Source organism: Mustela erminea, chromosome 20 (assembly GCF_009829155.1).
Source record: "Mustela erminea isolate mMusErm1 chromosome 20, mMusErm1.Pri, whole genome shotgun sequence".
Lineage (NCBI taxonomy): Eukaryota > Metazoa > Chordata > Mammalia > Carnivora > Mustelidae > Mustela > Mustela erminea.
In genome coordinates this window covers 11,543,305-11,565,989 of record NC_045633.1, presented here as the reverse complement: position 1 = coordinate 11,565,989, position 22,685 = coordinate 11,543,305, and the positions used below count along the sequence as shown (strand labels likewise).

General features: G+C 54.0%; 1 protein-coding gene across 2 annotated transcripts in view; it reads right to left on the bottom strand.

The window, feature by feature from the left end:
* ABCC6 (ATP binding cassette subfamily C member 6) overlaps window positions 1-22,685 on the bottom strand; it is a 45,183-nt gene that overhangs the window by 13,940 nt on the left and 8,558 nt on the right. For both annotated transcript variants that reach the window (XM_032326779.1, XM_032326778.1), the window contains exons 7-21: window positions 21,996-22,127; window positions 17,523-17,726; window positions 15,892-16,069; window positions 12,847-13,008; window positions 11,284-11,376; window positions 9,674-9,877; window positions 8,312-8,458; window positions 7,593-7,680; window positions 7,104-7,179; window positions 5,309-5,435; window positions 4,928-5,104; window positions 2,542-2,709; window positions 1,920-2,094; window positions 414-489; window positions 180-306 (exon numbers count right to left, since the gene is read on the bottom strand). In XM_032326779.1, the coding sequence (XP_032182670.1) occupies window positions 180-306; window positions 414-489; window positions 1,920-2,094; window positions 2,542-2,709; window positions 4,928-5,104; window positions 5,309-5,435; window positions 7,104-7,179; window positions 7,593-7,680; window positions 8,312-8,458; window positions 9,674-9,877; window positions 11,284-11,376; window positions 12,847-13,008; window positions 15,892-16,069; window positions 17,523-17,726; window positions 21,996-22,127 (2,134 nt within the window). The remainder of the gene's footprint in view (window positions 1-179; window positions 307-413; window positions 490-1,919; window positions 2,095-2,541; window positions 2,710-4,927; window positions 5,105-5,308; window positions 5,436-7,103; window positions 7,180-7,592; window positions 7,681-8,311; window positions 8,459-9,673; window positions 9,878-11,283; window positions 11,377-12,846; window positions 13,009-15,891; window positions 16,070-17,522; window positions 17,727-21,995; window positions 22,128-22,685) is intronic.

Sequence of the window (22,685 nt, the reverse complement as noted above, 5' to 3'; positions counted from 1 at the left end):
TGAAGTATCTGGAGTCTTACTTGGCACACAGCAGGCGTTCAATAAAGGGGAGTCTCCTTGCTCCTGCCCAGTGCTGTATCTATCGGATGGGAGGTCTTGAGCCTCAAGGGGTGGCGGGGTTTGGGGGAGGTGAGCGCCATAACAGTGGAGGCAGAGGGGAAGGAGCAGCTGGCGGTTACCCTGCCATTCCGCATGCTGTCCTCTGCTGTGGGCTGTCCTGCCCACTCGGGCTCGTCTAGGGCAGCCCCTGTCTGGGCCTCTGAGGTGGTACCATCCTTCCCAGGGGCTAACTTCATGGACCTGCCACTGAGAGGAAAGGAGGACCAATCAGTTTTCCTGTCTGGGGGGTGTGTGCACCCAACCCTCAAGGCCACTGGTAGCACTCCCTGTGCTTAGCGCCACAGCGGACTCACCTGCCGGGTCCACCTGTGGGCTTCTCACATCCAGCAGAGCCTCTGGGGTCCTTGGCCTCGGTCATGAGCTCTGTTTCTGCAAGGTCAAAGGAGTCCTGTCACACGATAGGGGTCAGTACTCGGGTTCTGGGCACTGGCTTTGACTCCCACTGGCTGTATGGCATTCACTTGTCTGAGCACCTGTTTCCTCTCATCTGGCTCTTACAACTGCTCTCCATCCTCCCTGGGTTCTTCTGGGAACATTAGTCCTTCAAGCACTCATTCATTCATTCACTCAGCAGACGTGATCACACACCTGCTACAGACTTGTGCCTGGAATGTTCTTTTCTGGTAACTGCCCGCCAACCCCAGGAGTCACCTCCCTGAGAAAGGACCCTCCCTCCGACCATCCCCCAGGCCAGACAGGTTCCATCTCCAAGCTTCAAGATGGTAGCACTGTGAGTCAATACTTGGGATTTCTATCAGGGTGAGACAGTGCTCACCAGATGTTTTCAGACAAGGCAGAGCCTGGGGCTGGGGCCCCTGTGTCTTTGTTTTGTCGTTGTGGCAGGGTTTAGGGTGGGGGCAGCGTCCAGCCTACTCATGAAAAAGCACATGCTCTGGAGCCAAGCCGCTTGGGTTCAGCACTACCCACTTAGAAGCCATGTAAGCCTGGGCTCATTCCTTTACTCTGCACCTCGGTTTTCTCCTCTGTGAAATGGAGGCGAGACAGCCCTGACCTCACAGAGGCACTGAGATGATTCGATGAGCTCGCGCATGGGAGCCACTCACTGTGGGTGGGCTCGCATTGGTGGCTTCCCTTCTAACGTGTGGTCATTTTTCCAGCACGCGTTGTGTTTTCTGTTATTAGAAGCCCTAGCTACGGGACGCCTGGGTGGCTCAGTTGGTTAAGTGTCTGCCTTTGGCTCAGGTCATGATCCCAGGGTTCTGGGATCGAGTCCCACATTGAGCTCCTTGCTCAGCGGAGAGCCTGCTTCTCCCTCTGCTTGTGCTCGCTCGCTCGCTCTGACAAATAAATAAAATCTTTAAAAAACAACAACAACAAAAGACAGCTGCAGCGGCTCTAGCTAGCATGTCACAGGCCTTCTGGCCTCCAGCCACCAGGTGACCGCCTTGCTCAAGCCCTGTAGCAGTTAGGAACCCAGACAGCAGATTTGAACACCCCCAAATTCTAACCCTGTGACCTCAGAACATGTGTCTTTGCCCAGTTTGCTCATTAGAAAGAGGGCAGTGAAGACTGCACGTGCCTCGTAGGGCTGTTGTGCGGATCTGATGAGATAAGTTATCTAGAGGCCCTTAGCACAGTCCCTGGTTCACAGCAGGTGTCACTGGCTCTAACCGAGGGGATATGTGGCCTCTTCAGAGTGCTGTCTGCTTCCAGGCCTGGGCCCCCATGAAGGCTGTGGCCAGAGCATTCTAGTCATACCAGTGGGATCCTTGGAGCCTTCTCCCCAACCAAGGGTGGCAGATGCCAGCCACAGCCAGCCAGCAAAGCCCAGCCAATACCTCCATCTCCGCTGTCTCCTGGATGACTGGCTGCATCCAGAAGGCGCACCAGGGCCCCCTTCCTGTGCAGAAGCTCCTGGTAGGGACCCATCTCGGCGATGGCTCCATCTTCCAACACCACGATCCAGTCAGCCTGGGGCAGGACGTGGAGCACGTGGGTCGCGAGAATCCGTGTCTGGCCGGGGAAGGGGTAGAAGTTACACTCCTGTGTTTGACCCAGTCTTCCCGAGCTGGCTGGAAGGGGGAGGCAGCGTCCTGGGGCTCAGTGTGGGCAGGGCTCCCCTTCTTGTAGTCCTGCTTTCTTTCTGTTAAGTCCCAGCAGAGCAACAGAGGGTGTCTTTTAAGTCGTCTGGAAACAAGACGACTCAGGCTTCCCCTGAACCTGGCCGGTGACCTGAGGGAGCCTGAGCTGGGAACAGTCTAACCATGGGCCCAAAAGCAAGAATTAGCTGCCGCTGTGGGCCACCGAGATGGGGACTTGCTTGTCATGTGGCATTGTCAGAGCCAGAGCCAACCACTGTAGAGGAAAATGAGACTCGAGGAGAGTGGCAGGGAGACAGACGGGGGTTAGGACGCTCCCTGCCTTTGGGCTGTGAATGCTGACATGTTGACCCGAACGTACCGTTCCATGGAGCAGTCCGCTAGGCCCGATGACCTGGTTGAAGACGTGCTGGCCGACGTGGGCGTCCAGGGCCGCCAGGGGGTCATCGAGCAGGTACACTGCAGCCTTCCTGTACACGGCCCGGGCCAGGCTCAGCCGTTGCTTCTGGCCCCCGGAGAGACTCATGCCCTGTGGCCACAGGAGAGGGACAGGGGCCTGGTGCACACCTGCTCATCAGAGTGAGGGCCAGCTCCCCATGCCCTTCCTATGGGGTCACCTGCCAGCTGCAAACGCTTGCCCTCAGGCCAGTGTCCCCCTCGGTCTCCACCCAGCCGGGCTTGGAGGAGGAGTTAATCCTCTCTTCCCACCCACTTCTCCCTTGAGTCTGGCTTGTGTTCCTTTCCCCACCGTATAGTTCCGCTTTCCTCAGGGACACCAGTCATCTCCCTGTTGTCCAACCCAGTGCTAACCTGTCAGTCCTTATTGTCTTTCATTCGTTTGTTCGGTCATTCATTCATTCATTCCACTCTGGTTTTCCACTTATGGCTACCATACACCCCGTGTTCTGTGCTCCGGGGATACAGCAAGCAACAAGACCCAGTCCCTGCTCTCATGTACCTTATCCTCTAACGAGAGAGGATGGGAGACACATCATCAATAAACAAGTAAAATATATCACCTGTTCTATGAAGAGTAACAAAGTAGAATTAGCATGTATGTTGAACCAGCATGAGGTTTGCTGTGCTGGGTAAGGTGGTCAGGTAAGGCCTCTGCACTTGGGGGACATTTGAGTTGAGACCTGGCCGAAGTAAGGGATGACCCATGGAGCCCTGGGAAAGAGCTTTACAAGCAGAGAGAACAGCAGGTGCAAAAGCCCTGAGGTAGGAAATATGCTTTCAGTGTTTAATGAACATCATGGAGAGATCCATGTGGCTGGGCTGAAACAGAAAAGGGGAAGCAATGATAGGAGACCGAGTCAGAGAGAAAAGTGGGGTCAGACCTTGAGAAGCCTTGCTGCAGACGCTCAGGACTTTTGCTTTGACTCTGAGGGGGATGGGACGATCTTGGAAGATTCCAGGCAGAGAAAGGATGTGGTCTGCCCTACGTTTGAACAGAATCCCTTTAGCTGCTGCACTGGGATTGGCCTATCTGGCATGAAGACAGAAACAAGTAGGGCAGCCATGTAGGGGTGGTTGGACAATACCAGAACACTCTGGGTCTGCTTCGAAGGTGGACCCAACAGGATTTGCTGATGACCAGATACATGGGTGCTTGTAAAAGGGAAAATCAAGGATGACACCATGGTTTGGGATCTGAGCTCTGGGGGGATGGAGCTGCGGTCACTGGGGATGAGGGTGGGTGGGCAGTTCCTGGGGGAGCACAGGTTTGGTTTAGGATATGATAGCAGGACAGAGGTAATGGGCAGCAGGCACTCCTTCCTTCTGCAACACTCTCCCTTGGCCTCCAGGATGCCCTGTCCTCCTCCCTGGACAGCCCTCAGCCACACAGAGGCCCTCTCCTCTTCTCCAGGAAACCCACATTTTCCCTTAATAGCAACCCCTACCTTTTCACTTTCCACTCCCTAATCCAAGGTAGGGCAAACTTTTTCTGTAAGGGGCCACACAGTAACTATTTTTTTTTTTTAAGATTTTATTTATTTATTTGACAGAGAAAGAGAGATCCCAAGTAGGCAGAGAGGCAGGCAGAGAGAGAGGTGGGGGAAGCAGGCTCCCTGCTGAGCAGAGATTCCCAAGGTGGGGCTCCATCCCAGGACCCTGAGATCATGACCTGAGCTGAAGGCAGAGGCTCAACCCACTGAGCCACCCAGGCGCCTCAACACAGTAACAATTTTAACCCCAGTCTCCGTGACAACTGCCCATCTCTGCCCCTGTCATGCAAAGCAGCCACTGACCATGGTAAATGATTGAGTGTGGCCATGTCCGCAGAAGACTGCACTCGAAAAAATGTACAGTGGACTGGATTTGACCTGGGGGTCATAGTTTGCTGACCCCTGTCCAATCTGTAGCTCCAGATGCATAAATCCTATCTATTGGACATCTCTGCCCCAGACCCTTTGGTGAGGCTCAGAGAAGGGAAGCTATCTGACCAATGTCATCCAGAAAAACAGAGCAGGGAGCCCAGATCACCTGACCCCCTGCTGCTGAAAGCCTCTGTCCACCAGTCCCTACCATGCCTCTGCTTTCGTCTGTATTTGTAATCACTCGCTTATTAGCCACTATGGATTGAGCTCCCATTTGGCCCTGGGCGAGGCCCTCTGTCTGCCCCGTTTCCCTGCTCCCTTAACTCCTCTTCGTCCCTCCCTCCACACAGCCCCCCACAGGTCAGGGAGGCAGTTGGTCCCGAGCTCCAATGCCTCCCCCTGGCAAGAAGGCCCTGAGACCCTCACCTGCTCCCCAATTTTGGTGTGGACCCCAGCAGGGAAGCTGCTCACGTCTGGCCACAGGGCGCAGGCCTCCAGGACCCTCTCCAGCCACAGCGGGTCCAGCTTCTGCCTGAAGCACACATTCTCTTCCACGGTCGTGTGCTGGACCCAGGCCTCCTGGGGTACGTAGGCCACGGAACCCTACAATGCAACTCATTTGGCCATTAAAAAGCTGATAGGGATGGAGGTAAGAGCGATTTTGGAGGAGGAGGAGAAGCGGGGAGGGGCAGGGAGGAAGGAGGTTAGGAGAGGGGAAGAGGGGGCAGGATTGGGGGGAACAGGGAGGAATGGGAGCGCTTTTAGATTGGGGGACATTCTAGCAGACGGGCAGTGGGGGAGCCTCACCTTGATGCTCACCGATCCCTCCACCTTTGACAGCTCCCCGAGGAGGGCAGACAGCAGGGAGGACTTCCCTGCCCCCACGGCACCGACAACAGCCACCAGACGACCCTGCGGCACAGTGAGGTTGATCCTGGCAACACAGGAGGGGAGACATGTCCCTGCGCAGGGCCCAGCTTGAGTCTGTGCAGGACTGGGGAAGCCCAGACGGAGCCAGCCTTCCCCCGTGGGTGACTCCTCCAAAGGTCTTTCCCTCTCCCCGTCCCCGTCTGGAGACTCAAGCAGCCATCTTCGCCACGCACGTGCGTCCGTACGCACGCACACGCATGCGCACGCACACGAGGACGCACGCATAAGGCACGCTCAGCCCACGAGTCCATGCCCCCGCAAAGTCAGAGGAGCGCACACAGCCGTGCACACCCCACATGCCCCATACACGAACTCGAGCACACACACGGACACGTAAGCACACCCACAAGTGCACGCGCATTTACACAAACACACCTGTTCACACCTGTGAACACCCACAGACACGTATGCACCACCCCCACATACATGCATCCACACACACTCCCTGTTGTGGCAGAAGAGGTTACCCGCCTTGCTCTGGTCGACGTTACTGCTTCAGGCTGCTCATCACGTGCCCTCTGCCCCTACGGTGGGCCGCAGCCCATCCCCCACCCTATTGCCAGAGGGACTGTTAAAACCCAAGGGGGATCATGGGTTCCCTCCGCTGCTCCCCATTTCACTCAGGAGAAAAGGTACAGTCCCGGCCGTTCGCGAAGGACGCCTAACCTCCTATTGCTCTTTCCCTTAAGCTACTTTGCCTGGGCTTCACTGACCTCCCCTCTCTCAAAGACCGGAGGTCAATGGTTCTCAAGTGGGAGGGACTGTGGCCCCCACCCACATGTCATTTGTCACACCTGGTGGGGGTCGCTGCTAGAAACTGGTGGGTAGAGACTGGAGGTTCTGCTAAACATCCTACAAGGCCTGGGACAGCCCCTACAACAAAGAAATCTCCAGCCCTAATGCTGAGGTAGAGAAACCTTGGTCTAGACACACTCCTGCCTCAGGACCTTTGCACTGGCTGTTTCCATGGCCTACAAAGCTCTTCTCCCAGATACCTGCAAGGCTAATTCCTTCCCTTTATCATGACCTTACTACTCACCCCTCTCCCTCAACATCACTCCTTTGCCCTAATTTCTTATTTGGGTGCCCCCATCAGAAGGTCAGCCCCAAGAGAGCAGCGCCTGTGTCTGTTCTCTCTACTCTGTTCCCTGGGTCTCCCACAGCGGCTGGCACACATCAAGCATTTAATAACGACTACAAAGTGACTAGATGACAATCTACATGAAGACTTCCCAGCGTATTTTCTTTCCCTTCTTAATGGGGGTGTTGGAATTGGACTGGGATCTTCTGTCACAGCAGCCAGCACTGGGAGGCTGGAGGAGACTGTGACCCAGGGACAGACACAGGAAAGAGAGAGAGGCAGACATGGCAGGTGAGGCTGGGCTGTGGGGCGCCTCTCGGCTAGGCTTCTCTCGGTACCACCATGGCCAGCTTGAGGAGCGGGGAGGTGTCTCCTTCCTGACCAGGGAGGCTCAGACTCTCTCCTGTTCCTCCGTCTCCAGGAGTCTGGCTTCCCCAAAAGTCTCTGCCCAGGGCTGGTTCCATGGATCTCCCTGCCAGCCCCAGCACAGACTAACCCAGCCTCTGGCTCCCAGCTGTCGGAAGCTGCAGGAGCCTCTGGCGTCTGCCTCCTGCCAACGGGAAGGACGTTTCCAGGGAGGCCGGGCTGTACCTGCGCAGGCAGGGCGTACTCTCCCGGGACCAAGCGAAGGTGCCGTCATGAACGCTGACGCAGGTCTCCCCAACAGCTGCGGGGCAGAATGGGGAAACCCCCAGGTAAGCCATGCATGGTGAGTCTCATTGCACCACGGGGCCTGGAACCCCTCTGATTTTATCTCCTAGCTTGAGGAACACTCTGCCGTGCTTATCTCGCTGGCCATTCTGCATTAGGGCAAGGACCTGCTTGGTTGGAGGGTTCAAGGCTGTACGCCCAGAGTGACGCATAGTAGGTGCTCACGTGTCGCTGCTGAATGACTTGGGGGGGAAAGCAGCATCGCTGTCCTCATTCCCACGGTACACGGCTGACGGCCTCATCCGCACGTGCCATCCTGGCGCCAGCAGCCCCCCCAGCTGGGACCCTGGCATTTGGTCAGGGAGGCTGCAGGGGCGCTGCCGATCCTGTCACCCCTCCTGCTCCCCTCCTGGCGAAGTCTGCACTCACTGCATCTGGAGGGACTTGAGTCCACAGCCCCAGGGTCCACTTCTTCCAAGCAGAGGAAGGCGGCCAGACGGTCCAAGGACACCCGGGCCTGGGGAAACCAAAGCCCCAGGTCACTGGTGCCCAAAGAGCAAAAAAAAAAAAAAAAAAACCTCGAGCTTCAGATGTCTGATGCCTTAGGATGTGGAAAAGCTTCCGGTCTCCCGAGCCCAGTACATTTGTAAGGCATTAGCACAAAGCTTTGTGGGTCACAGGAAACAGTGTCCATGGAGGTGGGGACCGTGATGGTGACAGTGACCTCCCAGCTCCTCTCTCCTAATTAGCATAATAGGGACAATGGGGCTGCTGCCCAGATGAGACCCAGCAGGAGGATGGAGGCTTGTCCAAGGGAGTCATCAGACCATTATCAGAAAGAATTCCAAACACTGTCCCCCTGGGGCGGCTGTTTAAATAGGGATGCGTCCGCAAGGCCACTTGTCTTCCTCTCCTTCAAGGCCCAGTGTGAGAGACGACAGTCCACATAAACAATGCTTGGTGTGGAAAGGGAATGGGCAGGCTGGTGCGTTGCTGTATCCTCTGCGCCTCCCTGCTTCCCTGCGCTGTCCCCCTCCCCCCGCCTGGCCTCCTCCCCTGGGGGCAGTGTGGGGCTGCATGGGGTTGGGCCTTCCTGCTAAACCCCTGCAAGGCCGCCGCCACCGAGCCTCCCTGCCCCACTGCCTCACCTGGATCACGGAGCTGATGGAGAAGGGCAGGAAAGCCTGAGCCTTGTTGAGGATGGTGAGGACCGTGAGGGTCACAAATGCTTTCTCAGCGTCCATGGCGTTCTCCTCGGCCACCAGCGTGTGGACAGCAAACAGAACCAGCGCGACCTGGGCGGGGGACACAGGGGCAGTGACAGTGAGCTAGGAACCTGAGCCAGCGGGCCATCTCCGGGGGCCTGTGTGGCCCAGGCCGCCATGTTGGAACATTCCCCTCCATCTGCCCCTCACCCCAAATTCTGCGCACCCTCCGGCCTCACTCCTCGTTCGTGCAGCTGTGCAGTGTTTCTTAAAAAGTACTAGTGTCTTGTTGAAAGGAGCTACGTGTGCAGCCCCCATTCTGGACCAGCAACTCTTGTTTGGTTCCTGGCATCTGGGGACGCCATGAGGTTAGATTTGGGTAGCATGTGGGAGTAGATCTAGACAAGGTCTGGGTGGGACTTGTGGTTCTAGAATGCCTTGAAGACAACCCTGGAGTTGTGGGCAGCAGCAGCACTTGAGGGGAGGGCCCTGAGCCCTGGTGGTATCTGTGGTTCCGGATGTCACTGGGTGATGTGAGTTCTAGGTGTTGGCAGTGTTTCGGTTCTAGGTGTCACTTGGTGATGACATGATAGTTGGTGGGTGTGACGGTGACTCAGCCATCCTGCTGGGGAGCTCTCACAGTTCTGAGTGATGGTACTTGTGGTTCTGAGTGTTGACTGTGTCGGCAACACCGGATGCCTGCCCCCTTCCCCAGGGTGGGGGGTTCTCGTTCTTCTGGAAATACCAGTTAAGGTCCATCTACCACCAGCCTTGAATATTTTATGAGGAGCTTGGATTATTTATTTATGTATGTGGCAGTGAGCCATAGCAGGTTTTTAGCAACAGCATGACTGGAGTCAGAGCTGTGCCTTGGGAAGGCTGATTGGGCAGCAATGAGTGAAATGAACTGGAGGACAGGACAGGCGCTGTGCCCGTGTGCGGCCGCGGCAGCCATGCGATGGCCGGCGTCAGTGTGGACGTGGGGCTCTTCCCCTCCAGCCCTCTGTCCCTGTGCCAGAAACAGCAGCAGTTCCAGATGCCTGGCATCTTCTACAGGAGAATGACGGACCTTATTAGCCACGACCACCTTCAGGGGAATTATTTAAGTGGTTAGTTGATTCAGCACAAAGCAAGGATCCCTGACAGAGGGAAGGATCCAGGAGAGCTACATGTGAGTGATGGGGTGGCCTGGAAAGGATCCAGGATCTGGGGGGCAGGGGCACCACCTACCTCATCCTCCGCACCCCCACCCCGAGCACTCCCTCCCTTAGTCTGTGCTGTGCGGAGAGGCCAGGGTGACCTCACCAGAAACGTGGACACTTGGAAGGACACCAGAGACATGGAAAAGAGGAGGTTGGAGGTCCTCAAGGCGCCCAGCTCCTGGCTCCGGATGCGCAGGATTCTTTCCAGAAAGGCTCCCTCCCAGCCGTGGGACTTGACTATCTTCATATTCCCCATGACGCTGCTCGTGAGCCGTGCCCGAGAATCCTTCTGCGTCATGTGCTCTTGCTGGCACCGGAGGGAGGAGGAGGGCAGAGGTCAGGGAAACGTCAAGAATTCCCCTTCTGCAAAACCAGCACACCCCGCCTTAAGCAAATGCTCTTGATTCTCCCCCCGCGCCAGGCCCCAAACGGTCTGCCTTTCAACATCGCCGTCCCCACCATCCTGGCCCACGTTGTGGTCGTCTCGCCCCTGGACCACTGTTGGTGCCTCCTCCCTCCTGTCCCCCATGCTTCGGCCCTCATTGTGGTGGGGACAGATCATGGGCCATCACAGAGGGACGCAAGACTGGGGTAGGGGTGGAAGAGACGGACCCCTGCACCAGCCTGGAGGGCCACGAGAGCCATGATGAGGAGGGACTGAGCACACAAAGAATGGGTAGGTGAGGTGGACAGGATAGATGGAGGGGACAGCATGACCCAGAGGACAGACGGTGTGGTCCAGGAGGGTGTGGGGGAGGGGGAGCTGGGCTGGACGGTACTGGGACGTGGAGGTCAGCCAGAGGAACGTGGGCTGAGTTTCCCTGTGTTGCACCAAGGAGGGGCATCCTCCCCAGAGCAGGTGTGGAGAATGCCTTAGAGGAGGCCAGACAGGAGGCTCCAGAAACTGTCTGAGACCGATCTTTCTCTAGCCTCCCTTCCTCCCTCCCTCCATCCAAGTGCCAGGCGTCCTTCTAGAAGCTGAGGTCGCATCAGTGCATATTCCCAAGCGCTGTGAAAGTTCCAGTCTCAGGAAAGAGAGACAGCAAATCCAAGAGCCAGGCACGAAGTGACAAGTGCTATGGAACCTGACATCACAGGCCAAGTTGACGAGCCTAGCCGCTGGGCATGAAGGGGAGGGACATGTTGCTATGGTAACCAGGGGCCAGTGAGGGTTCAGGGGTGGGGAAGACAGGGCTTCAGGGGTTCAGGGGAAGGGAGGGCTAGTCCTAGGCAGAGGAAACCAGAGGAGCAAAGGCCCTGAGTAGAGCTTGAGGATCAGGGGGAGGGCAGTGGGGGAGTGGAGTGAGCCGGGCCAGGGGGCCACGAGGCGAGCCCAAATCACAGCACACCGCAGGATCTTGGCTTTGACTCTGAAGGAGATGCCCTGGTAGGGATGAGGGCAGAAGCAGAGACTCGGGGAATGTGAGACAGAGGCAACATTCTGAATGCATCTGAATGTGAGAAAAAGATGCATCAAAGCTGACCCGTGGCTGGCTTGTGGCCTGAATGCTGGAGGGGTGCAGCAGCTGTCCACTGAGATGGGGCTACTGGGCGGAAGGCAAGGGTCTGAGTGACGTGAAAGGCTCACGCCACCCTGCCCCCCCTCCCCTCCTCACCTCCCCGTACCTGCGCCAATGTCATTCCCATTGTCATTCCCACGGGCTTCCCCTTCCCACTTCCCACCCAGCGTGTCCCTTCTCCCAAATGTCACACCTGATGCTGTTTCCTCTTCTTGGTGATGAAGAAATTCAGAGGGAGGAGGCTCATGAAGACAGCGATGGCAGTGAGAGCAGAGAGTCCTAGAAGCTGGAGACAGAGAGGGCGGGATGCCACAGGACATCTCCAGGAGCCCAGCTGACGTCCCCAAGAGATTTGGTCAGACTTGGGTCCTAAGGCAAGGGACGGCAGGGAAGCTGATGAGAGCAGCCTGTGGACACCTGCTGAGGATGGCATCCTTCTCTGTCACGTTGGGGAACGGTCTACCACACCTAGGGGTGCTGGAGTCCTATTCAAGTAGGTCATGCTTCTTGGCAGGACAGGGCAAGAGTGTGTGCCTGACCAGAACAGTGAAGTCGGATCTCCGGAGTCAGGGTCTGAGTTCAAAATCCCGGCCCTGGCCACTGACTGGTGTGGCCTTGGGCAAATTACTTACCCTCCCTAAGCTGCAGCTCAGACCCTGACTCCTGGGTCAGGTGACGTTAGAACAGTTCTGTTCCTTCTTGCCTGTGGTTTCTCTATCTGGAAAATGTGGAGGTGGGCTTGGCGGAAATGATTTCTGAGGGGTTGTGACTATTTGAAATTCCACCCGAGGTCACATGCACCCAGTTTCTAGACAAACCCCACCCCTCTTCAGACCAGGGCCCTGGGTTTCCCCTCTCAGCCTGAAGGAAGGAAGCCTATTTCCCTAACTTGAAACACCCAGCTTGTCAGGATCATTTGTGCCACAATTGTGCCACCCAGTGGCGAAGTGGAGAAGTGCCCAGAAGGCCAACACCAGCCCCCAGCCAGGGTTGGAAAAATAATCCAAGAATGGTGAGGGGAAGGTGAAACTTTCTCTGGCAAAAACAGTTATCACTTGGGAAACATGCTACAAATGCTACCTGTGGCAACCTCGATGTCCATCTGCCCCCTCTTAGCCAGGTTTCGGGGGGGACCATCTGATGTTCGGGGATCAGCTCCCAAAAGGCCTGGGAAGTAATGGGTGTGTCTTTGGCAGATTTGCTCGGATCAGGGGTCCGCCCGGCCATTTACTCTGCTTTTTTCGGGGTCCTTCCTTGCCCTCTCTCTTCCTGATAATAACATCTAACATTTATGTATTTTTAAAGATCTGTTTATTTGGAGAGAGAGAGAAGGCACAAGCACATGCTTGAGAAGGAGGAGGGGCAGCGGGAGAGAATTTTCACTCAGGCTCCCTGCTCTGCGTAAAGCCTGACACAGGGCTTGGTCTCAAGACCTGTGAGATCACAACCTGAGCTGAAACCACGCGATGGATGCTCAACTGACTGAGCCAACCAGGCGCCGCTCACATCTAACATTTATGCACTGCAGGGCAGGAACAGTTGGAAGCTATGCCCACTGCATGCTGGGCCCTGGATACAAGGGAGCAAGTCAGAAGGTGTCCTGGCCCCAGGCCCCACAGGGTGGGGGACAGTAGGAGGAGATAACACACAGTCACCAGGACGTACAGTGATCATATAGCCCTGGATGGTATTGGGAAGTAGTCCCCGCCCACAACCATGGATAGCCCCGCCCAGGGGTCTGTGAATTAGGGCATACCTGCCAGAGATAGATGAAGCAGATGGCCATCCAGATGATGGTCATCCACAGCCCGTTAAGGTAGATGAAACAGTCTATCAGTCGCTGTACATCCACGGACACCAGATTGACCACATCACCCACAGCACTGGCCTTTCTGGAAGTACTGGACAGGACCAGGACCTGGGCAGGGTGGAAGGATCGAGATCTCAGTCCAAGGGAGGGACAGGACGAGTACGTCCCTCTGTCCCCCCGCACGGACAGAACAAGGGCACAGCAGCCTGGCCGGCCTGGATCAAAGCTGGTCTTCCCTTTGCTGGTAGAGGCAGGTCTCCGTCCACGCATCTGTAAAATGGGCCAGGAAATCTCCCAAGCCACCTTCCCAGGGGCCGTCAGGAGAATTCAGAGGACGACAAAAACAGAAATGCTCTGGAACCCCCAGAGCACTGGAGTGAGAAGTTAGTAGCATAACACGCCAAACCCTGGGGTTTATGATGATAATGGTGGTCCTTTGCTGAGTGCTCCCTACATCCCAGGCCCTGTGCTAAGGAAGCCGTGTCGTTGTTTTCTGGGACGGAGCAGATCCCACAGCCAGCTGGAGGAGGGGCTGTGGCATTTCATTCCATCTGCAAGGCCAAGGATAAAATGCTCTATTTTTATATCACTAAGGAGGAAAAAAAAAAAATCAGTGCAATTAACTTGAAACACACGAGACACAACTTGATTACAGAAGGGTTAAAAAAGTGATCAGAGAATCAGTGAAATGCAGAATGACTCACCCCACTCTATAGCCAAGGAAACTGAGGCACAGAGAAGTTGACCAACTTGCCCAAAGTTGGAGGGCTTTCTAAAGTCTGGGCCAAGCTTGGAATCCGGGATACAAGGACTGACACGAGCTAGACGGGGTGGCAGACCAAGCCCCACAGGCATTTCAGGTGCCCCTCACACCCCAACATAGTTCTCTGGCAGCCCCAGATGTGCCCTGGCTCTGGGGCCACAGTGGACCCCATCCAGCCCATTGAATGCTAGGTTCTATTTCCAATCTTCTCTGCTGAGTGTGTGAGGGAAGAAGTAAGGGGGTGAAGGAGTGAGCCCGGAATGACTGAGTAGAAAATTAAAAAAAAAAAAAATCTTTTTACGGGCACGTTGATGGCTCAGTTGGTTAAGCGTCTAGCTCTTGACCATAGCTCAGGTCTTGATCTCAAGGTCATGAGTTCAAGCCCTGCATTGGGCTCCAATGCTGGGCATGGAGCCAACTTTAAAAAAAAATCTTTAAATCTTTATTGAGTACCTACTCTGAGACTCCCAGTGAACCGAGAGCTAAGAATATGGCTGTGAACCGCAGAGACAGGTGGCTTGCTCTCCCAGGAGCAGAATTTGAGCTGGGGAGGAAAATTAAATAAAGACTTAGAGTTCATTCTCTTTTTAAAAGATTTATTTATGGGGCACCTGGGTGGTTCAGACGGTTAAGCAACTGCCTTCAGCTCAGGTCATGATTCCAGGGTACGAGGATCGAGTCCCGCATCAGGCTCTCTGCTCAGCTCTCGCTCTGCCTGCTGCTCCCCCTGCTTGTGCTCTCTCCCTCTCTGATAAGTAAATAAAATCTTTAAAATATATACATTTATTTATTTTTAAAAAATATTTTATTTATTTATTTGACAGAGATCACAAGTAGGCAGAGAGGCAGGCATAGAGAGAGGAGGAAGCAGGCTCCCGGCTGAGCAGAGAGCCCAATTCGGGGCTCGATCCCAGGACCCTGAGCTCAGGACTTGAGCCAAAATCAAGAGTTGGACGATGCTTAACTGACTGAGCCACCCAGGCGTCCCATTCCTCATTCTTCAATGATATTTATGAGAAGTGTTAGGAAGAACTTTTAAAATATCGTTCAGTAACATTAGTAATATTATGCAATAATAATAATAATTATTATTACAGTTACCTATTAGCAAGGTAGACTGTGGGCCAGGATCTTTATCGTGATTTTCAGAGGAAAGAAGGGCCAGGCAGGGGAAGTAGGATTGGCTGGTTGGAATAATCTCGGTGGGTTCCGGGGTGCAGGAGCTGTCCCTCATGGTCTGGTACCTGGCCCTGGGGTGATGAGGGCAAGTGTGTGGGGGCCCAGAGTGTTCAGAGCCCCGTCAAGGGGGCAACCGGGGGGTGTGAGCTCTGGACTGGTTCATTGGCAGATAAAAAGAATGCACCCACTGAGTCATTTTCTACCTCTGGCTAGCCCTGGGTGGTGGGGGCATCCCCCCAAGGTTGCCAACGCCCTGGATATCAAAGCACTGGATGTGGAAAGTCAGACACAGTTAACGTGCTTAACACACAGCCATCCAGGAGCTGCTCCCTGTGCACCGCTTCTCCCCCAGGGAGCAGCACAGGTGGGAGAGGAGACGCATGGGGTCTGGGACGCCCAGGCTTGGGTGCTCCAGACCCCATAGGAGCCAATATCTCTTCTGCCAGATTGTCTTGTGGGCTTCGCTTCTGGACTCCTGAGGAGATGAGAGTCATTGCACTGAGAGAAGCCCAAAGCTCTGGCTCCCCACCAGGTATTTGTACTCCATTGACAGAATTTTCAGCCCTCATGAATTTACCAATGGATCGGGAGTCGTTTTTGCCATAAGCAGTGTTACCTGGTAACATAGCTAACAGCCCACCTCTATCCGGTTTCCACACAGCCCTGAGATTAGCCCTTTCTCCTCATGGGGGCATGAGGGGAAAGGTAGGTTCATGAAAAGAAATGGAAAGGGTGTCTAGGTAGTAGGAACAGCAAGTGCAAAGGCCCTGAGTGGGGAGGTTGCCTGGTATGTTTGTGGCTGGAGTAGGTTGAACAAGAGAGGTACGTGATATGATAGAGTTGGAGAGGTCCCAGGGTCAGATCACTCAAGGTCTTAGGGAAAAAACCAAGGAGGTCAGTGAGAGCGACTACGAATAAGTAAAGTAATCACTGAGTACATTTTCAAGAACAGATGATACGATGTGACCCTTTTGGGCTAGAACATTTATATATAAATTGGGACAAGACAGGGGGATAGGAAAGACCCACCTCTCTCCTCCAGGGCTCACCTTTCTGTACACCAGGCCTGTGATGGCCGTTCGGATCCTCATCTGCAGCACTTTGACCCTGTACATGTAGTATTGCTCCAACAGCGATTGCAGGGAGGCAGAGAGAAACATCAGCACCGCGAGGAGATAGCCCTTCCAGGCCGGGGTTGTGGGATTTCCCATAAACTCCAGAAAAAGGCTTTTGAGAGAGGGAGGGTACAAGTGGTGAGAGAAGGCATGTGTGGCTCTCACCTTGACCTGAGCCTGGTAAAGGTTGGAGGGTCAGACAGCATGGTAGATACTTTTGCCAAAACGGCTGCAGTAATTCCCCCCCACCATCCACGGGCACTCACTTCCAAGGTGACTGCTGTTTCTTTGACCAAGAGGTGAGTTTTTTTTTTTTTTTTTAAGCTTTTATTTATTTATTTTTTTATTTGACAGAGATCACAAGTAGGCAGAGAGGCAGGCAGAGAGAGAGGAAGGGAAGCAGGAAGCAGGCTCTCCCCCGCTGAGCAGAGAGCCTGATGCAGGGCTGGATCCCAGGACCCTGAGATCATGACCTGAGCCCAAGGCAGAGGCTTTAACCCACTGAGCCACCCAGGCGCCCCAAGAGGTGAGTTTTTACCTCTATCTGTCATGGGCTCAGCTGTGTCTCTACAAAATACCTATGCTAAGTACTAATCCCTGGCATTTTAGAATGTACCTGTATTTGGAGCTTGGGCTTTTCGGGTGGTGATTTAGTTAAAACAAGGCCGTTAGGGTTGGACTGTAGTCCAATCTAACTCCTGTCGTTCTAAGAGCAAATTAGCGCACACAAGGAGATAAAACGGGCATGCAAGCACGAAGGAAAAGCCCATTTAAGGACCCAGCAAACGGAGAGAGAGTCCTCGGATAAAATCAGTCTTGATCTTGGACTTCCAGCCTCTAGAACTCTGAGAAGATAAATGAGTGTTTTCTCAGGCTCCGAGCTTGTAATCCTTTATTACGGTGGCCGCAGCAAACAAATATACCATTCCCTGAATCTGGGCTGGTCACACAACCAGCCTTGACCCAGAAAACCCAGTGGAGGTGAGACCGTGTCAGCTCCAAGTCTGGGGCGTCAAGAGAAAATGCAACTTTCACTCTGTGTCTTTGAGCCCTACTAAGGGGCCATGTGAACAGCCGGAGCAGACAATGTGGGGTATGAAAGATGACGTGGGGCAGAGACAAGCTGTCCCCGCTGAGACCCTCTGAGACCAGCCAGTCCCCAGCCGGCCTCCCAGCCGACCACACAGGCCCATGAGTGAACCCAACAGAGGAACGAAGACCAGTCCAGCGGAGCCCGGCCCAAATTGCTGACCCACGTTACCATGAACCCAAGAAGTGGTTGTTAACCCCTCGCTTTGGGACTGTTTTGTTATACAGCAAAAGCTAACCGATACAGTCAGGTTAGCATTCATTCATTTTCTCTCTGAGAAAATGCGACTTTCTCATTTATTTTTTTTCCCCTTCCTCAGTGTCCTTTCCAGTCACCCACCCTCCAGGGCCCTGAGCTCTGGAGGACTAGGCAGAGGCCAAAGAAGAGCTGCTGCCCCACCCCCACCCCCCAGCTGTGGAAAGACAGCATCAAGGAAAGGACCACCATCAACAAGGCCCCAAAGGCCTGGACCCACCTGAGGAGCTTGGGAACAGCGAACCTGAAGACATCAGAGATGACAATGGCAAAGGTCGCCAGGAGGAAGGTGGAACTGGACATCTGCCAGATGGCCCTCAGCAACGGGCCCCTCTGGCCCCCTTCTTGCTCCAGCAAGGGCTCCATCTCTGGGGTCTCTACCCCACGGCTCCCTTTCTTTCTAGCTGCTCTCACCTTGGTGCGCCTTCAGGGATAGGAGAAATGGGTTCCGGGTCATTGCAGTAGATTGAATATTTGCGTGTCCCCAAACTCATCTGTGGAAACCTAACCCCCAGTGTTCTGGGGAGGGGGTGCTTTGGGGAGGCGATGAGGTCACAGGGGTGGAGCCCTCATGGATGGGATTAGTGCCCTGATGAAATGGGCCCCAGACAGCATCTTCGTCCTTCCACCAAGGACAGAGCCCGGATACAGCCGTCTGGGAAGCAGGAAGCTGGCCCTCATCCGACTCCACATCCGTGGTATTTTAAATATTCCCAGAGGTGGCATCTGCGTGTCCAGCAAGACCAGGCATTATAGGGCTGTTTTTCTGGCAGAGGGCATGAGTGGGCATGGATTCAGCCATGTTCCCTCACCTGTTATTCTCTGTACCCCAGAGGGCCCCTTTATGAGACAGCTGGGCAGGGGAGGGGCCAGGCAGGGGGGCAGCCCTAAGGCATGATGGGGGTTGCTGGGAATGCACATGCCCTGAGCCCCTCCTGTGTGCCAGGCACGCCTTAGTCCTCCAAAGAAGCTGGCAGGCGAGGTGTTATGCCCATTTCACAGAGGAGCAGATGAAGGTTTAGAAGGAACTTGCCTAAGGGCCCACAGTGGGGAAGTTGAAGCGCTGGGATTTGATCCCAACTCTGTCCCTTCAGAGCCCAGGCACTTGGCAAGCCACAGATGCAGCTCCCCCCTTTCCCCCCCACAACTGGCTAGCCCGGAGGTGGTTTGGAGCTGGTCTAGAACCAGTTCAGAATCACAGCTGATGTCCGTGGTCCTGGCACTCTCAGTCTGGACGAAACGCAGGTGGAAGCTGGGGGAAGGGCGGGGGAGGGGGCGGGTGGGAGAGGCAGCAGGGCAGGTCCTCAGCTGCTGAGAGCCCAGGGGCTGTGTGGCCTTGGGTCTGTATGGCCTGCCCTCTTTGAGTCTGTGTCCGTGAAAGGATAGAGTTGGTCTCACTCTCTGCGCTCCTTCCAGCTCTGTCAAACTCCGGGGTTAGCAGTAATTTCACTGCGTGTTTACAGAGCTGGGGCCCAGGGCCAGGCCCTGGGATCAGCCCTTTTCCTGCCACAGCTTATCGATTTTTCTTGACCTCCCTGCCTGGTGGCTGTCATGGGCTCCCTGTTGGACCTAGGGCGCGGAGGTTCTAACAGCTGGTGGCAGTGGCTTGAGATCACACAGTGAGGACCAAGCGGGGATTTGAGCCCAGATCTCAATTTGTGATGCACAGAGCACCTGTTGGTGAACCCCGCTCACCAACATTTTTAGAAAGAAGAAGAAAAAAACAACGATCTTGGTGAGTGCTGGTGGCCAGACCTTCACCAAGCCAAGGCCTTGCCCCTTGACCCATGGCCCAGCTTCTTGTTTGGTTTGGTGTCTCTGAAGGGTCTGTCACTGGGCATACCCTGCTGTTCACAAACATTTTGGCATTTGGGTCTCGAATGCCAAAAAGATGTCACCTTCTTGTCACCTGGCCAGCCCTTCCCAACAGCCCATCGTCTAGTTCACTGCCTTCAAAGCCACGCCAACTCCCTCCTACACTCATCTTTATGAATTTGTCTTGTTAGAATTCCAGGAGTGTAGACTTTGCTTGTATTTTGCCCTGGTTTGGCTCCTGAATGCAGTAGGTGCTCAATAAATAATTGCCAAATGAATGGGGAAAAAATAGATGTGTGACGGGTGCCAAGGGCCTGATAAGGGTGCCTGGTGCATAAAGTTGGAAAGCTGTGTGGAAGGAAGGAAGGCAGGCAACCTGGTCTGGTGGACAGAACCTGCCTGGGAGCCAGGAGCCCCAGATTCAAGTGCCCGCTTGGTCCCCCTCCCCTCTGAGCCTCAGTGTTTCCATCTGTCAAATGGGGTAGGCCAGGAGAGGACTGTGAAGGCCTCTTTCCAGCTGCATATTTCACTCCATTCTGCTCTGGCTGCTCACCCCAAAATTCTGAATCTCTGTGTTCAACCGGCAGGCTCTGTAGTTGGGTTCCTCCTTCCCAGTGGGACTCATGTTCCATCAGGGGAGGTCTCTAGAATGGCGTCTGGTCTGTGGTCTCTGGACTGAAGGCCATTTGGTGCAGGGTTTGCACATGACCACAGGGAGAGACAGGGAGTGTGAGTGAGCAGCCAGGGTCCAAGTCGGGGGAACAAAAGGGTGAGGTGCGGACTGTGGCAAAGCAAAGACATGTCCCCTGTCCACTGGGACAGCTGCTATTAAGATCCACTCCCCTGTTGCCATGATGGGATGTGACCTGGCAATGCCTTTACTTTCTCATTTTAAAAAATGTATTTATCTATTTTAGAGAGTGAGTGCAAGGGGGGAGGGGCAGAGGGCAAGAAAGAGAGAGGAACTTGAGCAGACACCCCGCTGAACACAGAGCCCAACACGGGGCTCGATCTTGCAACCCTGAGATCATGACCTGAGCCAAAATCAAGAGTCAGACACTTAACTGACTGAGCCACCCAGGCGTCCCCTGCCAGTCTACTTTAAAAAGACCAGAATTCCAGATTTTTTTACATGTAGTCTCCAATGTTTTAAATGTCGGCAACTTTAAAGAAAAAAAAAAAAAAAAAAGGAAACAAAAAGCCCCGAATAACAACAGTAAACGCCACGTGGACCGAACATACCCTTGTGAAACCCATCTGGTTGGCAAGTGGTGGGTCCCTGACCTTGCAGGATGACCTCCTCTCCCTTCCCCCCAGAACTGCAAAATACTTTAGAAAAAGAACCAAAGTTCTCTCCATGTGTAATCTGTGCCAAAAATAACTGAGTTGGATCTCAGTTGGCCAGGCCTTCCTGTCTTTCTGTCAGTTGCTGTGGATTCTTAAACTGCTAGAGAGAATGTTTCTATCCCTACATTATATGTTTATTTAAAAAAAAAAAAAAAGATGGAAAAAAAAAAAAATATAAAGAATGTTTCTATCCCAAGTTCTCATGCCCCTGGGGAAGCATGGGAGAGAGTGGGCAAGACCTCCAGTGCCCTTTTGAATGAATTCTGCCACTTAAAATCTTGCATGAATGGAGGAGCAGGACACCAAGCTAGGCCTGGAGAATGAGTTGCTGTTTTGATTTGCTCATATCATTTACCCCTTTTGTGGAATCACACTCACCCTACTGAGGCTCTGAAGGGACCACCAAGTTTGGGGGGCCCGCCCTCTCACTATGGGATTGGTCCCTATTTGGCATATGATTCAAGCCAGCCAATCAGAGGCCTTGCTTAGCATTTTCTACATGGATGCTCAGAGAGACACTCATTTTGTGGGAGTTGCTATACCAGCAGGATATGAGACAGGCAGAGGTACAGACAACAGCTGAGCTGAGAAAGGAAGAAATGGAGAGAAAGAATTTGGACATTATGTAAGTCCCTGGATCCAGCCACACCTGAGGCCAGACTACCTCTCAGCTATGTGAGCCAATAGACAGTCTCTCTCTCCCTTTCCCTAATTTGGAGGATTCAGCTATCTACAACAACTGCCCCAAATCCTAGAGTACACAAGAGAACCCCATAACTCTTCCTACAGAGCTAAGTCACTTTGTTCTGTCCCCTGAAACACCAAGGTCAGGTCATTTGTCCTAGGTCATCAACTACACAAAGGCAAGACTTCATTTAACCCATGTTTAATGAATCCTATTTGCCTGCTCTTTTCTTTCGGTCAAAGATTCTCAGACTGGGTTCCTCAGAGTCAGAGGGGACCACAGAAGTTTCTAGAGATGCCACAGATGGCAGGAGGGAGGCAGAGTGGACAGGACTAGAAAGAGCTTGAAATCCTCTGGATAATGGATACTCTTTGAGCTTTTACCATTTTTGAGGTATCACTAAATTCTTTTCCAAAATCTTTTTTTCCCCTCCCCCATGGGCAATGAGCCAGAACCTAATGGGATGCCCACTGAACAGATAAGAAAACCAAGGACCAGGAAACCAACCCCTCAGGTTAAGTAGTAAGTAGCTGTGTGTGCCTTAAGGACCACCACCCAGCCCTCCACTCCCCCCACTCGCCCCTGCCTGATTCCTGCCTACCATCCCCCCCATTTAAGCTTCCTTCTGGGGGCCCCAAGGAGAACCCAATGTGGCCTTAGGGAGCCTGCACAGCCCTCTGGGAGGAAACATCCCTTGACCCTGGTCGGTTAATGCGTAGTGAGATCACTGGCAGGCAGGGAACTATGGCGGTGGAGCCCAGAGTGGGATCCGGGGTTGTATTGGGGGCCAAATGATTAACTTCGTTGGCCAGGTATGGGCCACACTCTCATTTTTCATGCACTCACCGCTGGGCCGCACTGCGGTTCCTTGTCCATTCCCTTTCGAGCTGGGAAACAAGTTCTTCTGAGGAGTTTTCTCGGCTAAGTGACCATAGGTCTTCTGGTCCCAGTGTCCTCCTGTAACCCCTCCAGACCAGCCTGTGAAAGAAGGTCACCAGAGCAAGCTCCCATTGCCATTCCCCCGGCAGGGTCCTGACATGGTAGCTGTGTGACCCTGAGTAAGTCACCTCACCCCTCTGTGCCTCTGCTAGACCCTCAGGAAAATGAAAGCAATTAGCTGAACCACACCTAACATTTGTGGGCACTTTCCAGTTTACAAAAATCATCTCATTAAATCTCATGTGATGACTACTGACCCATTTTACAGATGAGGGGAAAAAATAGAGGCTCAGAGAGATCAAGTGTCTTAACCAAGGAGCGACCTGGTGGCAAGGGAAATAAACCTCCCTAGGGGTCAGAAGCTCCGATTTGGACACCCGAACTCTACCCTAGCTTTCCCCATGATACACCCCTTTCCTGAGCTCTTCTTTATAACACTGGCTGCAATTATGATTTACTTTGTTGGTCTGATCATTTACTGAGTGTCTTTCTCCTCCACTGGAGGGCAAGCTCCAAGGCGACAAGGTGTATTTACCTTTATCCTCCTCCTCTATGTCCTCACCGACCAACACAGGGCAAAAGATTTGCCAAATGAAG